We start from the raw sequence: 22,574 nt of genomic DNA, 5'->3' as shown, positions 1-22,574 counted from the left end.
AAATAATTTCAAATTCCTTATTTTAAGCAAACGAGACAGCAGGATTTTCTGTTTTTATTTTATTTACAGATAGCCAGGGGCACACTCAAAAACTCAGACATAATTTACAAACAAAATAACACCTTTTTTTCAACTGCAGTACACTGTAGTTATTCTGTAATTACTGCATCCAAAATATCAAAGTCGACTGCAGGTACTGCACTTTATCTGCAGTTTCAAAACTGCAATCTTTTTTTGTAAGGGGCAAAATGCAACAAGTACTTTTAGGTGTCAGGGAAAATGTTATGGAGTAGAAAGTACATTATTTTCATTAGGAATGTAGTGGAATAAAAGTAAAAGTTGTCCCAAATAGAAATACTAAATAAAGTAAAGTACAGATAACATATGTAGCCATTTTCTACAGTCAAATTACCTCATGGGTGGAATGTTATTCATATTTTTATTATTTCATAATTAATAAACATTATTTCAAAAACCTGCCAAAAATCCAGTGTTTCTATGCCAAACGGTTTTGCTATATTTCAGTCTTCTATGATGTATATAAAGTGTAATATTGGAATGCAAACTCAAAATTGAATACATTTCAACTCTTTATCTGACATGGTAAAGGTGACTTATACCCATAACCATGTGTGTGAGGTGTATACTTTTGTTTCACACTAGATTTGTTTAAGACTTACCAAGGAACACCCTGATTTACCCCTCTGCAGTAAATGGTTATTAAGTAGTACTTTAAAGTAATTTTACTGAACTACTTTACACCACTGTTCATTTGCCAAATCAAAGGAATGGTCCATTCATGTGCATTCTCAAGGCCTCCTGCATCCGTGTCCTGTTCGCAAGAGAGGTGTAAAGTTATGATAAGCCTAATTATCCCATGTTTCCTCTATATTGCCGAATTATAGAACAATAATAATGTCCATTGGTTACCTCACCTGGTCAAAGAAATACAGTGGTCGGGGTCTTCAATCTGTCATTATTAATAATTCCACTCAATTACAAACTCAACATATTGTCTAGATCTGGTGCCAAATACACACATTTGAACTCAAGTAGAAGAAGAGAAGCGAGTGCAGGTGTCCGTCAGAATAACATTGGACAAACCTCCCTTTTCATCTAGCTATTAGTGTAAATGTATCCTTCATCCTTTTAGTTTGATTTTGCGGAAACTTGTTGCTTGGATACACTGCACAGGGCGGTCTATAAACGTGTTCACGCACCAGAAATGATAAGAATCCTGTAAACAATCTGAAAAAATAACATCGACAATACAAACCATCGGATCACTCCTCTTCTAAAAGTAGAATGTGGCTCGAGCACGTGATAACTTGCAAACACAAGTTATGCGAAACAAAGTGGTCCCCGTCCCCCAGTGCACAGAGAGAGCCCAGCAACTTGAGATGGACGCGCTAGCACATATTTGGATGATAATTGTTCAAGAAAGAAAGTGGTGATTTGATTCTGGCCTGCATCCCTTATGGGCCATTCATCGAGGACATCTCATGTCAACTGTAGGCTAGTGAGTGATGATAACATTTTATAGACTTTGTCATTTTATGTCATTTTAATACAGTTTAGATCAAGGGCTCTCTTTATTATTTATTTGTTACTCATTTGAACGACTAGTGTCATAGTGATAATGTGTATGTACATTTGATCATCTATTTGACTTTGATAATACATCATATTCCATTTCATACTATATCTTGAAATGGGTCAACAAAGTTAGTATAGAATCGCAAACTCAGACTCTCCAAACAACATCTATGCACTAGCCTTCACTCATTTCTTGTCATTAAGATCGGACTTGTTTAGTTTTCTCTTTTGAGGTCAAGAAGTTGCACTAAGTGCCTACTTCTTGACCTCAAAAGAGAAAACTAAACACGTCCTATCTTAGTGACAAGAAAAGAGTGTAGGCTAGTATATAAATGCGGTTTGGGAAGTCTGAATCATTAATGGCTCAGCTGCCTCTACCGGGGCAGGCAGGCAGGCAGGCTCTCCCCTGAGCACAGCCAACCACAGGCTGCAGCTGATGACTGTTTCAGAATATGTCCACTGGAGGCTCCCAGCAGTTCATGCGTCACTTCATTCCTGCCGCTGATCATGGCGGAGCTCGAGACAATGCAGTCTGAACTGGAGGCGCCCGAAGTTCTCAATGGGGACGCCGGCGAGAACGAGGAGAAAGAGTACGAGGAGCCCTCGGAATCAGGGAAGAAAAAGAGAAGAAAAAAGAAAAAGAATAAGACTGCTGCTCCAGGTAAAAGACGCATGACATTGTGGATAAATGCGGTTTTGAAAATAGCCAATTATTGAGGGCTCCCATTTGTGCCATAGCGTAAAAAAAAGCAGTAAAGTCACAGTTGTCCCGTACCTGTGAGGGAAAACCTGGTCCCTGTCCCGTTATGAGGGCAAACTGGCAGATGCACATCTGGAAACTGGGCAATGCCTCTCTCGAGGCTTGACATGTCTCTTCTTCTATTGGTTTGATGGAGTGTTGTCCAATTCGAATATTGAAGGATGTTGCTTTCAACAGTAATAGGCAGATACCAGATCAATTGTCTGTGCATGACCATGATATTCCAGGACTTTTCAGCACTTGCCTTGCCTTATAAAAGAGCTCCACTAGGGCTAAAAAAATAAAGCATGCTCTAGCATTACATTAATTGCTGACAAAACTATGTGACAAGCAAAGGCTATCTTATCTTGTAAAAACACATGTGGACTTGATCTTATGTTCTGGAGCATGTTGAACTATTTCTCTATAGACTAAGAGAAGTCCCGTTTCAGAAGGGCTAAATGGCATGGCATAATCCTGCAAGGTACCTACATATGCCCTTGGGATATTGATTCCTAAGGTATAGATTGAAATTATGCATGGCTCCTGCCAAGTTCTGATCACAGTCTATGCACTTTCTCAAAATGACTCAGAACCATGAACAATTTACTCACTGAGTGTGTGTGTGTGTGCGCACATGTGTGTATGTGTGTATGTGTGTATGACTTTGCAGCAGGGACAAATGAGGCTGAGGGGGATGGAGATACCGGAGGAGGTGTTGGTGATGTGACGAAACAGTTGGAGCAGCAAGCTCTGCTGGAGGACAAAGAGAAGGAGGACAATGGAGTGGATGGTAACGACTCTTTGACTTCAACTTCATCATCATCATTCACTATCATCATTCTCATACTCAAACTCAACATGTGACACGGGCTTGGTGTCATTTAGTGTGGTGCATTAACAAACTACATCAACTGCAAGAACTGCACTGGGTATTGTGACTGAACCACGTCTCAAGTCCTCTTTAACGTCATTATCACCATCATCATTGTCGTTATCATTCTCATACGGATCTTGAAGTCCCGATTTGCTCCTTTAATCCTACAAACTCAGAATTTGACGTGACATGAGTTTGCATCTGCTGTGGTGGTGCATTAACGTAACTTCTTAAGTGTAAACAGTTAACTGCAGGCACTGTGAATTGTGACTGAACACGTCATGTTTGCTAAGAGAATAAGCAATGTGTTTTCAACAGATGGAGAAGATGTTGAGAACTCAGCAGGGAAAAAGAAAAAGAAGAAGAAGAAGAAGAAAGGAGGTGAGTTTGTTCTCGCCATTGATGTTGGCATTTTGTCCTCCGCTGCGTGGTTTGAGTTCCTTCTGTTACATCAGTGGATACACAGATGACCTTTGATGGCTCACAGATGGCATATAAAAAAACATATTGGCATTTGTTTGACCTGAGGAGGTTTGTTTCTTGAGAAGAGATTGCCTCTAGAACACTGTTTGTACACCTGTAATGTTATACACATGACATTATACGTTAGGTAGCTTACCTTGTAAGCATGTACTGTCATACTCCTTGTATAACAGGGATCCCTAATTACATTCAGCCGTAGGATGATTTTTCCTTCAGCTGATGGCCAGGGGGCCGGAACATAGTTCTAAATCATTTGTACATTGCAAATTGGCCTCAAGAATCCCAAACAGACATAATATTTGACATAAACAGAATCATTTCAATCCTGCATTACATTGGGATACGATCAGATACAGTTGAAGTCAGACGTTTACATACACTTAGGTTGGAGTCATTAAAACTTTGTTTTTCAACCACTCCACAAATTTTTTGTTAACAAACTACAGTTTTGGCAAGTCGGGTAGGACATCTACTTTGTGCATGACACAAGTAATTTTTCTAACAATTGTTTACAGACAGATTATTTCACTTATAATTCACTGTATCACAATTCCAGTGGGTCAGAAGTTTACATACACTAAGTTGACTGTGCCTCTAAACAGCTTGGAAAATTCCAGAAAATTATGTCATGGCTTTAGAAGCTTCTGATAGGCTAATTGACATCATTTGAGTCAATTGGAGGAGTACCTGTGGATGTATTTCAAGGCCTACCTTCAAACTCAGTGCCTCTTTGCTTGACATCATGGGAAAATCAAAAGAAATCAGCCAAGACCTCAGAAAAAAATTGTAGACCTCCACAAGTCTGGTTCATCCTAGGGAGCAATTTCCAAACGCCTGAAGGTACCACGTTCATCAGTACAAACAATAGTACGCAAGTATAAACACCATGGGACCACGCAGCCGTCATACCGCTCAGGAAGGAGATGCATTCTGTCTCCTAGAGATGAACGTACTTTGGTATGAAAAGTGCAAATCAATCCCAGAACAACAGCAAAGGACCTTGGGAAGATGCTGAAGGAAACAGGTACAAAAGTATCTATAGCCACAGTAAAACGAGTCCTATATCGACATAACCTGAAAGGCTGCTCAGCAAAGGAAGAAGCCACTGCTCCAAAACCGCCATAAAAAAGCCAGAATTTGGTTTGCAACTGCACATGGGGACAAAGATTGTACTTTTTGGAGAAATGTCCTCTGGTCTGATGAAACAAAAATAGAACTGTTTGGCCATAATGACCATCGTTATGTTTGGAGGAAAAAGGGGGAGGCTTGCAAGCCGAAGAACACCATCCCAACCGTGAAGCAAATAATAATTGAGTGTATGTAAATTTCTGACCCACTGGGAATGTGATAAAAGCTTAAATAAATCATTCTCTCCACTATTATTCTGACATTTCACATTCTTTAAATAAAGTGGTGATCCCAACTGACCTAAGACGGGGAATTCTTACTTTTATTAAATATCAGGAATTGTGAAAAGCTGAGTTTAAATGTATTTGGCTAAGGTGTATGTAAACTTCCGACTTTAACTGTATGCCTCTCTATTTATGCGTTGACATATTGGCGAACAGATTCCCTGAAATTAAAATCACTTTGAGCTCATTTTCTGGTGATTAAAAATTATTATTTTTATTTATTCTTTTGCTCAGAAAACTTGGGGGGGAGGCAAAGAATCACCTGCGGGCCACTTATTGGGGAACCCTGCTGTAGCATGTGCTGTGATAATATGTTACCATGTGTTGCTAATAGCAACAATGGGTTGGACATCTGCAGAGGCTAACCTCTCTCTACTACTCTTCCCCTGTCCTCTCTTCTCGTCCTCCCCTCCCTCCTTCCTTTCCCTCCTTCCCTCTCCTATCTGGGCCACAGTGAAGGGACAGACTGACCCTCCCTCCATCCCTATTTGTGAGCTGTATCCCAGTGGAGACTTCCCAAAAGGAGAGGAGTGTGAATATCCCCATCTAAAGACGGGTATGTCACCTCTACCAAGTGCATTGGCTTTATGCAGTGCGGTGGTCATAGATCCTATCGAGGCCTCTGTGGTTTACAGTCCATCATACTTCATACTCTGATATCTAATAAAAATATTGGATGTGCTTCAATTCTGTCTTTATCCACTTGGTTTGATCAAGGTTAAATATAATAACGAATTAGACACAAACTCATCTATAGCTGCATACACTGCATTAAAATGTACACACACTACCGGTATGTTAATCTATACCTGCATTATAAACTGCAGTGTATGCTGCATCATTTCCTGAACGTTTTGTTTGACATCATAATCCCATTAGAAAACATTTGCATAATGAGATGATAAAGAATGTGCTGTCTGTGGGGTGTGTGTACAGAAAGTGTGTGTGTGTGTGCATTTGTGACTGTTCATACATGTCTGTGTGTGTGTGTATGTCTCCGTGTGACTCCATGTGACACCGGCGTGTGCGCACACACACACACACACACATACGAAAATGCACATGGAGTGTGTGTTCCTCACCACCAGGCGCAGTGCAGCGTGGAGGACCACCCACGAGGAGAAGAGGGTCCTAGACAAGGCTAACGAGGAGATGTGGAATGACTTCCGTCAGGCTGCCGAGGCCCACAGACAGGTCCGGAACTACGTCAATACCTGGATCAAACCTGGGATGACCATGATTGACATCTGGTGAGGTTCATTCACAAATCATATAGGCCTTGGTACTTTACAAACTGCCATGTTATACTACTTGCCTGTTGTTCACTTCAGTCATATTGTTTATTGATGCATTTGAGATTCTTGAGTAACTCTCGGTCCTGCACCTGGAGAGTCGCCGTAACTGTAGTTTTTTTTTGTCCTAGATCAGCAGTGAAACACCTGATTTCGTTCATCAACGGATATTTAACACCTTGATTAGCTAAATCAGGTGTTTCACTGCTGAGCTGGTTCTGGAGCGCTACAGGGGCAACATTGAAGATCATTGAGTGAGACTTCATTAACCTGCATGGTTAACCTGTGTTGCTGAAGTGAAAATATCCTGAATGTGACACCTGTCCATGTCTACCGTGGTCCCTGTCTGTCAGTGAGCGGTTGGCGGACTGCTCTATAAGTGAGACTTTATTCAATTGTACGGTTAACCTAAAAAAATACAAAATAATGGAAACACTTGAGGAAATGAGGGATACAAATGACATTGAAAGCAGGTGATTCCACACAGGTGTGGTTCCTGAGCTAATTAAGCAATTAACGTTCCTTCATGCTTAGGGTCATGTATAAAAATGTAGGGCAGGTCATTATTTTGCCTACCATGGCTATGCCCCCATAGGATAACAATTCTTCCATCCACAGGGCACTAGTGGTCACTTTATGATTTGATGAGCGTGAAAACAATGTAAACCATATGCCGTGGCCGTCTCAGTCACCAGATCGTAACCCAATTGAACACTTATGAGAGATTCTGGAGCGGTGCCTGAGACAATGTTCCACCACCGTCACCAAAACACCAAATGGTGGAATTGCTCGTGGAACAGTGGTGTCGACACTTGTAGAATATATGGCAAAGTGCTTTGAAGTTGTTCTGGCTCGTGGTGGCCTAACACTTTAATGTTAGGTGTTTCCTTTGTTGTGGCAGTCACCTGTATGTTGCTGAAGTGAACATATCCTGAATGTTAAACCTGACCTCTTGTGTCAACAGTGAGCGGTTGGAGGGTTGTAGTAGGAGGCTAATCAAGGAGAATGGTCTGAAGGCTGGCCTGGCATTCCCCACTGGCTGCTCCATCAACCACGTTGCTGCCCACTACACACCCAACGCTGGAGACCCCACAGTACTGCAGTATGACGACGTCTGCAAGATAGACTTTGGCACGCACATCAACGGTCAGTTAACATGCTGACACTCAGTTTCTGTTCAGTCTGTAGTTTTGTTTTGTGTTACTTCAATCAATCAATCAATCACATTTATTTATAGAAATAAACTTGGTCACACACATAAATGGTCAGCACTGGCACTGAGTTCTGTCAATCTCTCAATAAAATGTTTTTAGAAAGCTTGTTTCAAATCAAATGTTATTTTTCACATGTGCCAAATACAACATTTCGGTGAAATGCTTACTTATGAGCCCTTAACCAAGCATACTAAAAATAAAAAATAAATATGTGTAAAAAGTTGAAAATAGAAAATTAAAGTGACAAATAATTAAATTTGCAGCAGTAAAACAACAAGCAAGGCTATATACAGGGGGTAACGGTACAGAGTCCATGTGCGGGGGCACCGGTTAGTTGAGGTAAAATTGCATCTGCAGTTGTCACAAAGTGCTTTACAGATACCCGGCCTAATGTATGTATCTGGTTGCACTTGCATTTTGAAGCAATAATAGTACATCCGCAATACTGCAGGTTTTTGTTCCAGCAATTGAATCCCATCACATCTGATTCAACTAATCAACTGATCTTCAACACCTTGATTAGCTGAATCGGGTGTTCGTTCCACTGCTGAGCTGGTACATAAACCTGGAGTACTGCAGTCTCTCCAAAAGCAGGATTGAGGATCCCTCTTTTACTGTCAGTCTTGCCTTACCTGATACACTTGTTTAAGTATAAAATTGTAAAATGGTACTGTAGTTGCATGATAATTAGCTAGTAATTACACTCCTTGAATATCAGAATACCAGCTGAAACAAGCACTATGTATATAAATATATATAAATGTAAATGTAAATGTAAGCACTACCTCCTCATGTCCTTTATGTTCATGTTATTGGTGTTTTAGGTCGAATCATTGACTGTGCCTTTACCGTGACCTTCAACCCAAAGTATGACAGACTACTGGAGGCTGTGAGAGATGCTACCAACACAGGCATCAAGGTAACTCAGCCCATTCATCCATGACTTTGGTTCCAATGGCTCAGTGGGCTAGAGCATGATGCTGGCAACACTATGAGGGTTTGATTCCCACATGGGCCACAAATACTGAATATACTGTATTCTGTCACCGTTAAGGTCGACATGTCTGTACGCCGCATGGATAAAAGCTTCTGCTAAATGACCATATCTTGGATACTAGCTAACATAAGAGGATGTGCGATGTAACTCTCACTCATCACTCGTCTGATAATAAGCTCTGTAGAGATGGTTGATGAATGCTTGTGTACGCGTCAACTCTTGTCCATTTGTGATCCCTGTGGAGAGAGCTCGTTTAAGTTTGAAGCCTTTTCCCAGTGTGCAGGGATAGATGTGCGTCTATGTGACGTGGGTGAAACCATCCAGGAGGTCATGGAGTCTTATGAGGTGGAGATAGATGGGAAAACATACCAAGGTATCAGGCTCCTTCTGTTTGTCTGTCTCTCTGTTTGTTGGTTTGTTTATATAGGAAACTGTTTGCCTCTTTTTATGTTTGCTGGTTTGATTTGGGAAATTACAATGACAGATATATAAAGATATATTTATATATAAAGATATATAAATATTACAACTATATAAATACTGCAGGTATATTAATACATGTAAATTATTGCTTTAAAAAAAAAAATCTATATAATTTTTTTTCCCTATGTAGTAAAGCCAATCAGGAACCTCAATGGCCACTCCATCGGACAGTACAGGATACACGCAGGCAAGACTGTTCCCATCGTCAAGGGAGGAGAAGCTACCAGGATGGAGGTAACCTTAATCCTCTTATGCTCATTTGTACGGAAGGTTTTTCAGATACTTCAGTACAATTTAATCAAACAGGCTCCAGTCTTTTCAGAGGCGTGGGTTCAAATTTCACTACTGCCACCAAATGTAATAGGGACTGGATGTTAAATAGGGACTGGATGTTCTTCATTTGAACAGAAGGTTTTTTGAGATGTTACTTCGGGTACAATTTAGTAAAACTTCTTATTTTTTCCCTGCCATGTTTGCAACAACAAACTCAAGGTACACATCTCCTCTCTTGCAATTTTTTTATTTTCTTTTACCCCTTTTTCTCCCCAATTTCGTGGTGTCCAATTTTTTAGTAGCTACTATCTTGTCTCATCGCTACAACTCCCGTACGGGCTCGGGAGAGACGAAGGTTGAAAGTCATGCGTCCTCCGATACACAACCCAACCAATCCGCACTGCTTCTTAACACAGCGCGCATCCAACCCGGAAGCCAGCCGCACCAATGCGTTGTAGGAAACACCGTGCACCTGGCAACCTTGGTTAGCGCGCACTGCGCCCGGCCCGCCACAGGAGTCGCTGGTGTGCGACGAGACAAGGGCATCCCTACCGACCAAGCCCTCCCTAACCCGGACGACGCTAGGCCAATTGTGCGTCGCCCAATGGACCTCCCGGTCGCAGCCGGTTACGACAGATGGCACAGCTTGCGCTGCAGTACAGCGCCCTCAACCACCCCGCCACCCGGGAGGCCCTCTCTTGCAAGTTTGATCAGTTCAGAATGTCTATCTTTAAAAAACGTGGCATATAATTAAAACCCTTGATTAAGTGTTATTGAAATAACATCTCTAGACTATGTAGAGTTACAACACAGTGTCGAGATGAGCTCGGATTCACATCCCTCTCCCAGACCTGTGTGTGCTGTCTAGTATTCCTGTGGTCATTGTTGGCAGGACAGCACAAACAGATCTGTGACGAGGCTACTGGATCTGAGTAGATTGAGGATGGAAATGTTGGGTGTGGTTGAGGTTCACTAGCCTAAGGTCACAAATCTAGGCTAGTGGACCCCCCCCACCCCCACCCCACCCACCCCCGCCAAGACAGCTGCAATGCTTAACTCAGTTTGGACAGGATTGAACCTTTTTAATTGGCAAGCTGCTGAGTGGTGCGTTTTGCTGATGTTTCCAACGAAGCCAGGGAGAGAGGCAATGAGTTGCTGATGTGGCATGTTTGAGGGTTATATTTTTAGCCGGAGTGAGTGTTGGTGCGTTAGGGCCATTACCCTCTTTGTGTGAGGGTGTGTGTGTGTGTGTGGTGTGCTTGCTTACATGGTGGTGTGTGCTTGTCTCTCTATGTGGAGTGTATTGGTGTCAGCGGGGCGTGCCACGGGGCTGCTCTCATTTTGAGTGATTATCTGAGCAGACAGAGAGGGAGGGAGGGTGTCGCAATGTTATCAGCTAATACCACAGGGCCTTGAACAACCACAAAGACCTGATAGAGAGCTGATGAGCTCTGTGTGTGTGAGCGGGGAAGGAGGGAGTAGTGTGTGTGTGATAAAGACCTCTTCAATAGATCACACCCAGATTATGGTGTGAGAACACTTTAAGAGATGATGGAGTAACTGTAATGACATTGAGAAAAATGTTTGCTCATCTATGATGTTGATTCTTGTAAAAAAATAAATAAATGTAATCTCTAAATATCTACATTCGTTAGCAGAAGGTTATCAATGGCATCTCTCCCTGTTTCCTTGTGGCTGTTCCCAATTGCCAGTAGTGGCTTTCAGTTTGAAGAACTTTGGTCTTATGTAAATTGCAGATGGATTACGGTCAATCAGTTGTTTCTAATCTGCTGAGTTTACTGTGTCCTCTGCTACCCTTATGCTCCACAGGAAGGTGAGGTGTACGCAATCGAGACATTTGGCAGCACAGGAAGGGGAGCGGTTCACGATGACATGGAGTGCTCACATTACATGAAGAACTTCAATGTTGGACACGTGCCAATAAGGTTGGTCGCTCGGTTCGGTCGGTGCTCGCTGTGTGAGAGCTTCACCTGATTTTAATGCTGATTGATGATACGGAACATCAATGCTAAGTAGAATGCTACACTGAGTGTACAAAACATGACGAACACAGGCATAGGCTGACCAGGTGAAAGCTATCCCTTATTGATGTCACCTGTTAAATCCACTTCAATCAGTGTAGATGAGGGATGAGACGGGTATACACAATCCTTGAGACATGGATTGTGTATCCGTGCCATTCAGAGGGTGAATGGTCAAGACAAAACCTTTGAATGGGTTATGGTAGTAGGTGCCAGGCGCACCAGTTTGAGTGTTGGGTTTTTCGCACTCTACAGTTTCCCATGTGTATCAAGAATGGTCCACCACCCAAAGGACATCCAGCCAACTTGACACAAATGTAGAAAGCATTGGAGTCAACATGGGCCAGCATCCGTGTGGAATGCTTTCAACACATTGTAGAGTTCATGCTCTGATGAATTGAGGCTGTTTTGAGGGCAAAAGGGGGGTGCAACTCAATATTAGGAAGGTGTTCCTAATGTTTTGTATACTCTGTAGATTTAATTTGGTCTTGCCTCTGTTAAAGACATCAGAGACACTCATGGCACTCAAGGGCATTGACACTGTGCAGAATGACAGCTTTTACAAATGATCTCGCTTCCCAAATAACTACTCATTATTGCGATCAAGATTTGTGAATTATTCTTACACTATGACTACACCGGGCCCTGAGCGTGTGTTGATTTTGTTTATCCCCACCAGACATGATCTTGTCACTCAGGTTAAAATACCAAAACCAACTGTGAACCAACTGTATTCACTTGGGGACAGGTCGAAACACACATGAAACATCCATGGACATTTAGGTGGACAGCTGTTGCTAGCAGTTTGTCCTGGCAGATGAACATTGGGTTGTTATTTTACCTGATCATGCACATGTTCCCCTTTTTATCTGGTTCTTTGTAGAATTTTGACCCGGATCATACAAAAAATGGTGTGTTTCTCATTTCCCAAAGATTATTCCATCAATTAAAAAAGGAAACCTAGTTAGTTTTGAAGTTGTCTTTGATTAATATCTCCTCGTCCGTCTTTCAAGCAAACAAGTGAGGTTGTATCTTCGTGAAAACCAATGAGGAGATGGGAGAGGCAGGACTTGCAGCGTGTCAGGTGTCTCAAATTAACCTTAACGTAGCAGGCAAAATAAGGATTGCCTGAACGGGGTACACATCCAGTTTTCAGGGATAAAGAAAGCTAGGTTGAAGATACTGTATCCCTAAAAGCCAGATGTTTCCGACTTGTAACATCCCCTCTGAGGGTGGTCTCAAATAGAACCAAGTTCTATTTTAGCATTTGTCATAGCATAAGCTCATTGACATGTGCGAGTAGTGTAGATGAAATGATTGACTAACATGTATGTGTACATTCATTTTTGCAACACTCACGCATACAATGTGGCCGATGTAGTCAGGGTGTTAGGACTGTACTGACCTGTTATTTAAAAAACCATACTTATCACCGAAGGGCATTGGTGCACGCCTCACATTTTCTACTGCTTGAATATTAAATTAAAATGAGTACTATTAAACTAAATTAAAATGAGTACTGGCACCTTTTTCATTCTACTTCAAGTGCTGCTGAAGGGTTACTGTCACGCCTTTCCTGTGTGTTCCCTCTCCTCTCTCCCTGTTCTGCGTCAAGACTTCCCAGGGCCAAGCATCTGCTAAACGTGATCAATGAGAACTTCGGGACATTGGCGTTCTGCCGCCGGTGGTTGGACCGGCAGGGAGAGAGCAAGTACTTGATGGCCCTGAAGAACCTGTGTGACCTGGGTATCATAGACCCGTACCCGCCGCTCTGCGACACAAAGGGCTCCTACACTGCTCAGTACGAACACACCATCCTGCTCAGGCCCACTTGTAAGGAAGTGGTGAGCCGCGGGGATGACTACTGAGCATTTTCCGTAGGCCGGCTGACCTCAAACCAGGACGAACGGGAAGAGAAAGAATGAGAGAAGATAAATCAGGGTCCTGTTCATTAGGGCACAGAACTTTTGTAAATGTTTTGCAACAGAAAATGATATTGAGTGTTTCTTATTGGACAAGTCCAGTTAGTCCCTCTGTGTTGTTTTTTCTTCTTCTTCCGTTTGGTGCCTAATGAACACAACCCAGTAAAACACAGACAGGAATCCTCACTAGACATTTATTCAACGTTGTTGTGACGTAATTTTAAGTTGCCTAAATCCAAACCTTCAGTAGCTTCAAGAGTTTTAGCAAGAGCATGAGACTGGTGTCAAGGAAGTAGCTTACTTATGACATGTATTATTTCAAAGGATCAAGCCAATAAATAAGGGCATATAAAAAGCAAGAAATATAATCTTGACATGTTCTTTATCATACTTACGTGATTGCTATATTGCTTATTTAGAATAAAATGAAATATGCAAAATTGCTCCCTCTGTTTTGGGTGGACACCTCAATATATTACTTAATAGTGCAAAGCTTCAATGCCTTGGAAAGAACCTGTGGAAAATATATATACCTGCTATGAAAGTATTTATATTTCTATATTTTGTTTATCTGCTGTATTTTTATTTTGAGGCCTTTTTTTTTATATAAATAAATTGTATTGTTACAAATCTTATATCGGTCTTTGTTTCTATGGTCTTCACATTTGACTGCGCCATCAGACAGCCACTGTATTCAGTGGAAGAGAAGAGTTTCAAATGGTTCACATTGTGTCATAGAAATATTGTATTCTCATTTTGTACCAAAGGATATTCTTACATGTACTCTCCACTCGGGCTCACAGGCGAGAGAACTAACAGAATTCCCCGTTACACAATTGCGCTTCAAAAAGACAGACTTGTTACTCACTATGAAACTTAATGCATATCCAGTAGTACGCAAGAAAGTATGTGGAGAAAACTCATGCTATGATAATGGCATTCATAACCATTGGATCCCATTGGGATACCTGTGCACTATTAACAGCATGCAAATTCCAACCCATTTATGTCCATTTAATACAAAAATATAGGACATAGGCCATGGGCACGACACTCAATGCATACAGTTACAGTATAAGGCATCACATTTTATATACAAGACATACAGATGATATGATTGGGACACTCAATGCATACAGTTACAGTATAAGGCATCACATTTTATATACAAGACATACAGATGATATGATTGGGACACTCAATGCATACAGTTACAGTATAAGGCATCACATTTTATATACAAGACATACAGATGATATGATTGGGACACTGAATTCATTCATGTATCCCTTCACAACTTTGTCCACCACATGCAAATTCTAGCCCATTTATGGCAAAACTCCCTCCCGTTAATAGTCTGGTATAAGGACATAGTCTAACTGATTATGTCATTGTAAAGGGATGCATCATGTCTCTACAGTCAGACCAGGCCAGCAGCTACAGACCTAGCTTACTCCTTCGAGGCAGCAACACAGGACTCCTTATGCCTGTTGTCTGTGTCAAATACTATGCATTGTATCTATCTAGATCTAATACTATCTAGATCAGACGCACAGTCACGTCAATTCATCCCTTACTTTAAGTAGCTCATTGTTTATTTGGAGATTAATAAGGGGTTGTTGGGTTGTTTACTAATGAGAGAAACACATGGGGGTCAGTTTCTGGAAGCGAACTTAAGTCTCCCACAACAACCTGGTATGGAGTGGAATCGGTGTTGAGAGCTGGAGGGTAAACTCAGTGCACCTTTCAAATGCTGAGTACATGGTCATCTCTCAACTTTGCCAGAGTCCTTCTTCTGCAGTGAACCATAAGATTTGACCACAATTGCACCCAATAAAATAGATGTATTGAATTAGGGTTTACCCCTATTTCTAGGCACTGTGTTTACCCACCAGTTATCTACCACTACATCCCTGAAAGAAATAGAAGTGGGCCTTATGGAGATAGACCACCACGTTATGTCATATTTCGATATTGAACCTGACAAAGATCCATTTAAATCAGATACAACGGTTGATAGAGGACATGAGTGGAGTCAGTTCATTTCTAAACTGGGAGCGTGTTTGTAAGTTTGGCGCTCTAGAGTCTAGTCCAGAGGGCAGATTTAGCGCTGGATGTGTGTTCCCTCTGTCAGGCAGACAGGGGACTGGGGGAGCACACACACACACACACACACACACACACAGGCAAGAGGGAGAGCTCAGGGAACTGAAGAGATTAGCCAATTTATTCCTTTAATGTTTTTTAAAAATTCTCTCTTCTGTTCTCTCTCTTCTACCTGTTTGGGCCTACTGAGTTCCAGTCTATGGTTGAATAGCGGCAACTCGAAAACCACTTCCTTTCCCCAGGATAAATAACTGAAAAAACAGTCAATTATAATAAATGATTTATATCAACAACATGATGTGACATGGAAATGTTCAATTCTATGCCATGTCTAAATATGCCTTCTCTACAGCCTTCTCTCTGCTCTCTGCATGATCAATCATCATTGCTCATGTTGGGGACAGACAGCCCATCTCAGTATGGGGTGCAGTTAGCAATGCATGCAGACTTATCATCTCACCATGGTAACTTTTTTTTATTGTGACAGGTATGCCTACATTTGCTGCAGCATAGACTATGCCACAGTTATATACTGTAAGGACCGAATGCGCGTCTAATTTACACATCTCCTTCTGGCTTTCGGGGGTCACCATATTTTTTTTTATTGTAAAGAATTTTTTATTGTAAAACTGCAACTGTGAAAATTGTTCCTTTATTGTTGCTTTATTTTCCACCATAATTTGCAAATAAATTCATTAAAAATCCTACAATGTGATTTTCTGGATTTTTTTCTTCTCATTTTGTCTGTCATAGTTGAAATGTACCAATGATGAACATTACAGGCCTCTCACATATTTTTAAGTGGGAGAACTTGCACAATTGGTTGCTGACTAAATACTTTTTTGCCCCACTGTATATAAATTATAGAATGCTCTGGTGAACCAGATTAAGGTTGCGGTGAGTCATCTAATGTAAATAAGTCTAGCCTGCGGGGGCCAAACAAGGCAGGCATGCATCCGGAGATAATAATGATTGGGTAGGAAGCAGTCAAGGTCCAGTTGCCTGAACAACTACCTGTGCAAAATGCAAGCGCTCACCTGAGTTGAGGGGGCAGATGCACCCATGGTTGGTCCAGGACTCTGGGAAAAGTGTGATGTGACCTCTCTGGATCCTCGCCTGGCTGCTGTAGTATAGGACCTTCTTTACCTTGACCTCCACCTCAGCATGGGAGCCCTGATCATGGGCCGTCACAATCCTCACCATCAGCACTATGGAGAAGAGATCAATCGATCTGCCCCCTCAACCCAGGTGAGCGCTTGCCCATACTGTTGGTATCAATCCCTATTAAATTCTGCTGGCACCATCTACTACTGCCTCAAACATGCAGTGTACTAGCATTTCCTTTTCAATTCTGTTGGCATCATTCACTACAGACTGGTCCCAGATCTGTTTGTACTCTAAAGCTAACTCCTAGGGTTGTTGTTATGCATACCACCAACCATAAAATAGTAGTTGGCTAACCTCAAAAATGCAATGTATTAGATTTCAAGTTTAATCTACAGTGTTATCTTTACATATGCATTGTCTGAGATTATTTTAATATCTTTTTACAGTAAATTCTCAGAGAAAGAGGAGTACAATGCCAGGTGGAGCCACATGAGACAATGTATGACATCATTCATGGCTAATGCTAAGATTATGTAGTTGTGAAGGCTTTTCCCAGGAACTTTTCCCACGCGCATATTTCTTAATCCCACCTACCATAGTCATACTCCTTGGCACAGAAGAGTTTGGGTTTGCCAATAGTCATCTCCTTACACTCACATTTTTTTCTGGGAAGAAAGAGAGAATATGTTAATGTCTGTGTGTGTATGTGTGTCTGCTTGCTTGCGTGTGTGTGTGCGCGCGCGCGCGCGCGCGCGCGTGTGTGTGTGTGTGTGTGTAATGACCCATGGGTTCGATAAGATCATATATATCTTAACATAATGTCAGAGCTGACAATGGGCATAACTAACCTTCTACTACTGAATGTTTTTGTTACGGCTTAGTGACTTCATCACACCTGATTCAACTGATATTCAACACCTTGATGAGCTAAATCAGGTGTTTCATTGCTGAGCTGGAGAAAAAAAACTTTCACACAAATAAAACCTACTCAAGACCACGATTGACAATCACTGCTGTTATGTTGACCATGGCAACCCATACCAGGCAATAGTAACAACATAGTAACAAGTCAGACATAAGAGGGAGGGAGACGTGGATACCACCACAATGGACACCATCACCATGGAGATAGTTGCCCATGTCAGGCCAAAGTAATAACAAATAAAACAAATCATTCCCTTTCTCTCTTACTTGTGCAAGAGTCAGAGGCTGAGGGTTAGGGTTAAAAAAAAAACAAGTAACAAATCATAACAGGGACAGACAGAGGGATAAGTGTGTACTCTTACATGGACAGAGCTGGGTTACAACATAGTAACAAAGAAGATATAACAGGGACAGAGAGGGATAAGTGTGTACTCTTACATGGACAGAGCTGGGTTACAACATAGTAACAAAGAAGATATAACAGGGACAGAGAGGGATAAGTGTGTACTCTTACATGGACAGAGCTGGGTTACAACATAGTAACAAAGAAGATATAACAGGGACAGAGAGGGATAAGTGTGTACTCTTACATGGACAGAGCTGGGTTACAACATAGTAACAAAGAAGATATAACAGGGACAGAGAGGGATAAGTGTGTACTCTTACATGGACAGAGCTGGGTTACAACATTGTAACAAAGAAGATATAACAGGGACAGAGAGGGATAAGTGTGTACTCTTACATGGACAGAGCTGGGTTACAACATAGTAACAAAGAAGATATAACAGGGACAGAGAGGGATAAGTGTGTACTCTTACATGGACAGAGCTGGGTTACAACATAGTAACAAAGCAGATATAACAGGGACAGAGAGGGATAAGTGTGTACTCTTACATGGACAGAGCTGGGTTACAACATTGTAACAAAGCAGATATAACAGGGACAGAGAGGGATAAGTGTGTACTCTTACATGGACAGAGCTGGGTTACAACATAGTACCAAAGCAGATATAACAGGGACAGAGAGGGATAAGTGTGTACTCTTACATGGACAGAGCTGGCTTACAACATAGTAACAAAGCAAATATAACAGGGACAGAGAGGGATAAGTGTGTACTCTTACATGGACAGAGCTGGGTTACAACATAGTAACAAAGAAGATATAACAGGGACAGAGAGATGCAGGCAGAAGTACAGTGCTTTTGGAAAATATTCAGACCCCTTCCCTTTTTTCCACATTTTGTTACGTTACAGCCTTATTCAAAAATAGATTCAATAAATGTTTTTCCTCAATCTACACACAATACCCCATAATGACAAGGCGAAAAAAGGCTTTTAGAAATGTTTGCACATTTATTAAAAATAAAAAACAGAAATATCTTATTTACATAAGTATTCAGTAAATCATTCTCCCTGTGCTGCGACACTCACCATCCAACCTGACAGAGGTTAAGAGGATATGCAGAGAAGAATGGTAGAAACTCCCCAAATACAGGTGTGCCAAACTAGTGTCATACCCAAGAAGACTTGAGGCTATAATCGCTGCCAAATATGCTTCAACAAAGTACTGGGTAAAGGGTCTGAATACTTATGTAACTGTCATATTTCAGTGTTTAATTTTTAATAAATTTGCAATAAAAAAAATCTATCTACACACAGTAACCCACATTATCGGGTAATGTGTGTAGATTGATGAGGGGGGAAAACGATTGAATCAATTTCAGAATAAGGCTGTAACGTAACAAAATGCGGAAAAAGTCAAGGGGTCTGAATACCTTCCAAATGCACTGTATGTTCTCTTGCATGTGCAGTAGTCGGGAGCAGAGCTGGGTCTGTGAGGGTGTCTGTAGAACCCTCTCTTACAGATCTGGCACTGCCTGCCCTCTGTATTGTGGCGGCAGGAGTCACACACACACCCACTACGCCATCCTGATGCCAGCCACACACCCTGGTCAAAGTGACAGCTGTCTGCATGTCTGCACACTTACACTCCAAAAAGAAAGAGTAAACACATTTCTGTTTTCCTATAGACCTTATTCACACTGCGACAATGATCGGCGTGAAAATATGTTGATCCGCACAGGAAAAATAACAAGATGTTTGACAGCGTTCTAATCCAGTGTGATTCGGTTCAATCTGTTTTCTCAAAGGTACAGATCATAGGTTTCACTAATATTTGCATCGATAAATCAATGGCATCCTGAATAACAAAAATAAAATGTACTGTACCTATTGAATCATACATTTACTAGTGAATATGTCTGGCTGTGGCTGTGTATATTGTATAATGTACGTGGTTTTGCCTGTTAACCTTCCTGACTCTGTAAGACTCACTCTTGCATTCATGCGGTGCTCCTATGATTACCGTTGGCATCTTGCCAAGGCTGTTCGTTGTAGAGGGGAGCACAGCGCTCACAGTGGTCGCCGGCTGTTTTGTGTCTGCACACACACCTCCCGTGGACCTGCCACAAGGGAGGGAGGGAGCAGTGTATTACATATGTATTACTGGATTACTGTTACAGACAGATACACACACACCCCCTGTGGACCTGCCACAAGGGAGGGAGGGAGCAGTGTATTACATATGTATTACTGGATTACTGTTACAGACAGATACACACACACCCCCTGTGGACCTGCCACAAGGGAGGGAGGGAGCAGTGTATTACATATGTATTACTGGATTACTGTTACAGACAGATACACACACACCCCCTGTGGATCTGCCACAAGGGAGGGAGGGAGCAGTGTATTACATATGTATTACTGGATTACTGTTACAGACAGATACACACACACCCCCTGTGGATCTGCCACAAGGGAGGGAGGGAGCAGTGTATTACATATGTATTACTGGATTACTGTTACAGACAGATACACACACACCCCCTGTGGATCTGCCACAAGGGAGGGAGGGAGCAGTGTATTACATATGTATTACTGGATTACTTTACAGACAGATACACACACACCCCCTGTGGATCTGCCACAAGGGAGGGAGGGAGCAGTGTATTACATATGTATTACTGGATTACTGTTACAGACAGATACACACACACCCCCTGTGGATCTGCCACAAGGGAGGGAGGGAGCAGTGTATTACATATGTATTACTGGATTACTGTTACAGACAGATACACACACACCCCCTGTGGATCTGCCACAAGGGAGGGAGGGAGCAGTGTATTACATATGTATTACTGGATTACTGTTACAGACAGATACACACACACCCCCTGTGGATCTGCCACAAGGGAGGGAGGGAGCAGTGTATTACATATGTATTACTGGATTACTGTTACAGACAGATACACACACACCCCCCTGTGGATCTGCCACAAGGGAGGGAGGGAGCAGTGTATTACATATGTATTACTGGATTACTGTTACAGACAGATACACACACACCCCTGTGGATCTGCCACAAGGGAGGGAGGGAGCAGTGTATTACATATGTATTACTGGATTACTGTTACAGACAGATACACACACACACCCTGTGGATCTGCCACAAGGGAGGGAGGGAGCAGTGTATTACATATGTATTACTGGATTACTGTTACAGACAGATACACACACACCCCCTGTGGATCTGCCACAAGGGAGGGAGGGAGCAGTGTATTACATATGTATTACTGGATTACTGTTACAGACAGATACACACACACCCCTGTGGATCTGCCACAAGGGAGGGAGGGAGCAGTGTATTACATATGTATTACTGGATTACTGTTACAGACAGATACACACACACCCCCTGTGGATCTGCCACAAGGGAGGGAGGGAGCAGTGTATTACATATGTATTACTGGATTACTGTTACAGACAGATACACACACACCCCCTGTGGATCTGCCACAAGGGAGGGAGGGAGCAGTGTATTACATATGTATTACTGGATTACTGTTACAGACAGATACACACACACCTCCCGTGGATCTGCCACAAGGGAGGGAGGGAGCAGTGTATTACATATGTATTACTGGATTACTGTTACAGACAGATACACACACCCCCTGTGGATCTGCCACAAGGGAGGGAGGGAGCAGTGTATTACATATGTATTACTGGATTACTGTTACAGACAGATACACACACACCCCCTGTGGATCTGCCACAAGGGAGGGAGGGAGCAGTGTATTACATATGTATTACTGGATTACTGTTACAGACAGATACACACACACCCCCTGTGGATCTGCCACAAGGGAGGGAGGGAGCAGTGTATTACATATGTATTACTGGATTACTGTTACAGACAGATACACACACACCCCCTGTGGATCTGCCACAGGAGTAAAAGAGGGAGACAGAAAACAGTGTTCACAGGGGAACGCTTCTGAGTACTTGGAGGTACAGGCTGCCACACTCTCCCCCATCCTCGGCCAGACCAAAGGTGCCCTCACAGTCCCTGGCAAAGTACCTGGGTTAAAAGAAAATAGGTGTATTTTGATTCCCAGAGCATAACACATCAAAGTATGAATTAAAACACTTATTTCCAAAGTGGTCCTCGATGGTGCCTGAGGGTCTTCCAGGTCTGTCCGTGGTCCTGGGAACGTTCCAGCAGCATGGCAGAGAGGCGGGGGGAACAGAACACCAGGATCAGGTGGGTGAAGTAGAACTCTGTCTCCAGATCTAGTTGGAGGGTCTCGGTCTCCACCCTCTCTGCAGACTGCCACCATGTATCTGGGTATTCAAAGGACGAGTCGGTCATGGCAGTGGCTAGGTGGGCCTGGTGGGGGAGGGCAGCGTTGCACTTGCTGCATTTGGGTACTGCTGGGCAGGAAGACTCCTTGTGGGGAGAACTAGAAGTCTGTTGGTAGGAGCAGTAGGACTCTGTGGAGTTGGATCCACACACAGACTGGGTGAGTAGTCCTCGAACCCAAGGCTAGGTCCCCCATGCGAGGGTTACAGGCCCTGCCAGCACAGCGCCTCTGGCTCTCCACAGCTGGCTCTCCACTGCTGGCTCTCCACTGCTGGCTGCCTCTCCACTGCTGGCTGGCTCTCCATTGCTGGATGGCTCTCCACTGCTGGCTCTCCACTGCTGGCTGGCTCTCCATTGCTGGATGGCTCTCCACTGCTGGCTCTCCACTGCTGGCTCTCCACTG

General features: G+C 42.5%; 1 protein-coding gene and 1 pseudogene across 1 annotated transcript; one reads left to right on the top strand and one right to left on the bottom strand.

The window, feature by feature from the left end:
- The first annotated feature begins 1,376 nt into the window (after positions 1-1,376).
- LOC115109722 (methionine aminopeptidase 2-like) lies at positions 1,377-13,965 on the top strand. The gene is made up of 12 exons (XM_065009898.1): positions 1,377-1,519; positions 1,987-2,257; positions 3,009-3,128; positions 3,531-3,593; positions 5,562-5,667; positions 6,196-6,357; positions 7,364-7,545; positions 8,438-8,532; positions 8,887-8,983; positions 9,224-9,327; positions 11,197-11,312; positions 13,024-13,965. The coding sequence occupies exons 1-12, from the start codon at positions 1,478-1,480 to the stop codon at positions 13,274-13,276; spliced, it is 1,611 nt and encodes a 536-aa protein (XP_064865970.1). The 5' UTR covers positions 1,377-1,477; the 3' UTR covers positions 13,277-13,965.
- A 364-nt stretch (positions 13,966-14,329) lies between these two features.
- Positions 14,330-22,574, bottom strand: LOC115108944 (netrin-4-like; annotated as a pseudogene).

The sequence above is a fragment of the Oncorhynchus nerka genome, linkage group LG25 (assembly GCF_034236695.1).
Source record: "Oncorhynchus nerka isolate Pitt River linkage group LG25, Oner_Uvic_2.0, whole genome shotgun sequence".
NCBI lineage: Eukaryota > Metazoa > Chordata > Actinopteri > Salmoniformes > Salmonidae > Oncorhynchus > Oncorhynchus nerka.
Note: the sequence above shows the minus strand (reverse complement) of the source record. Positions and strands in the feature narration are given on the sequence as shown.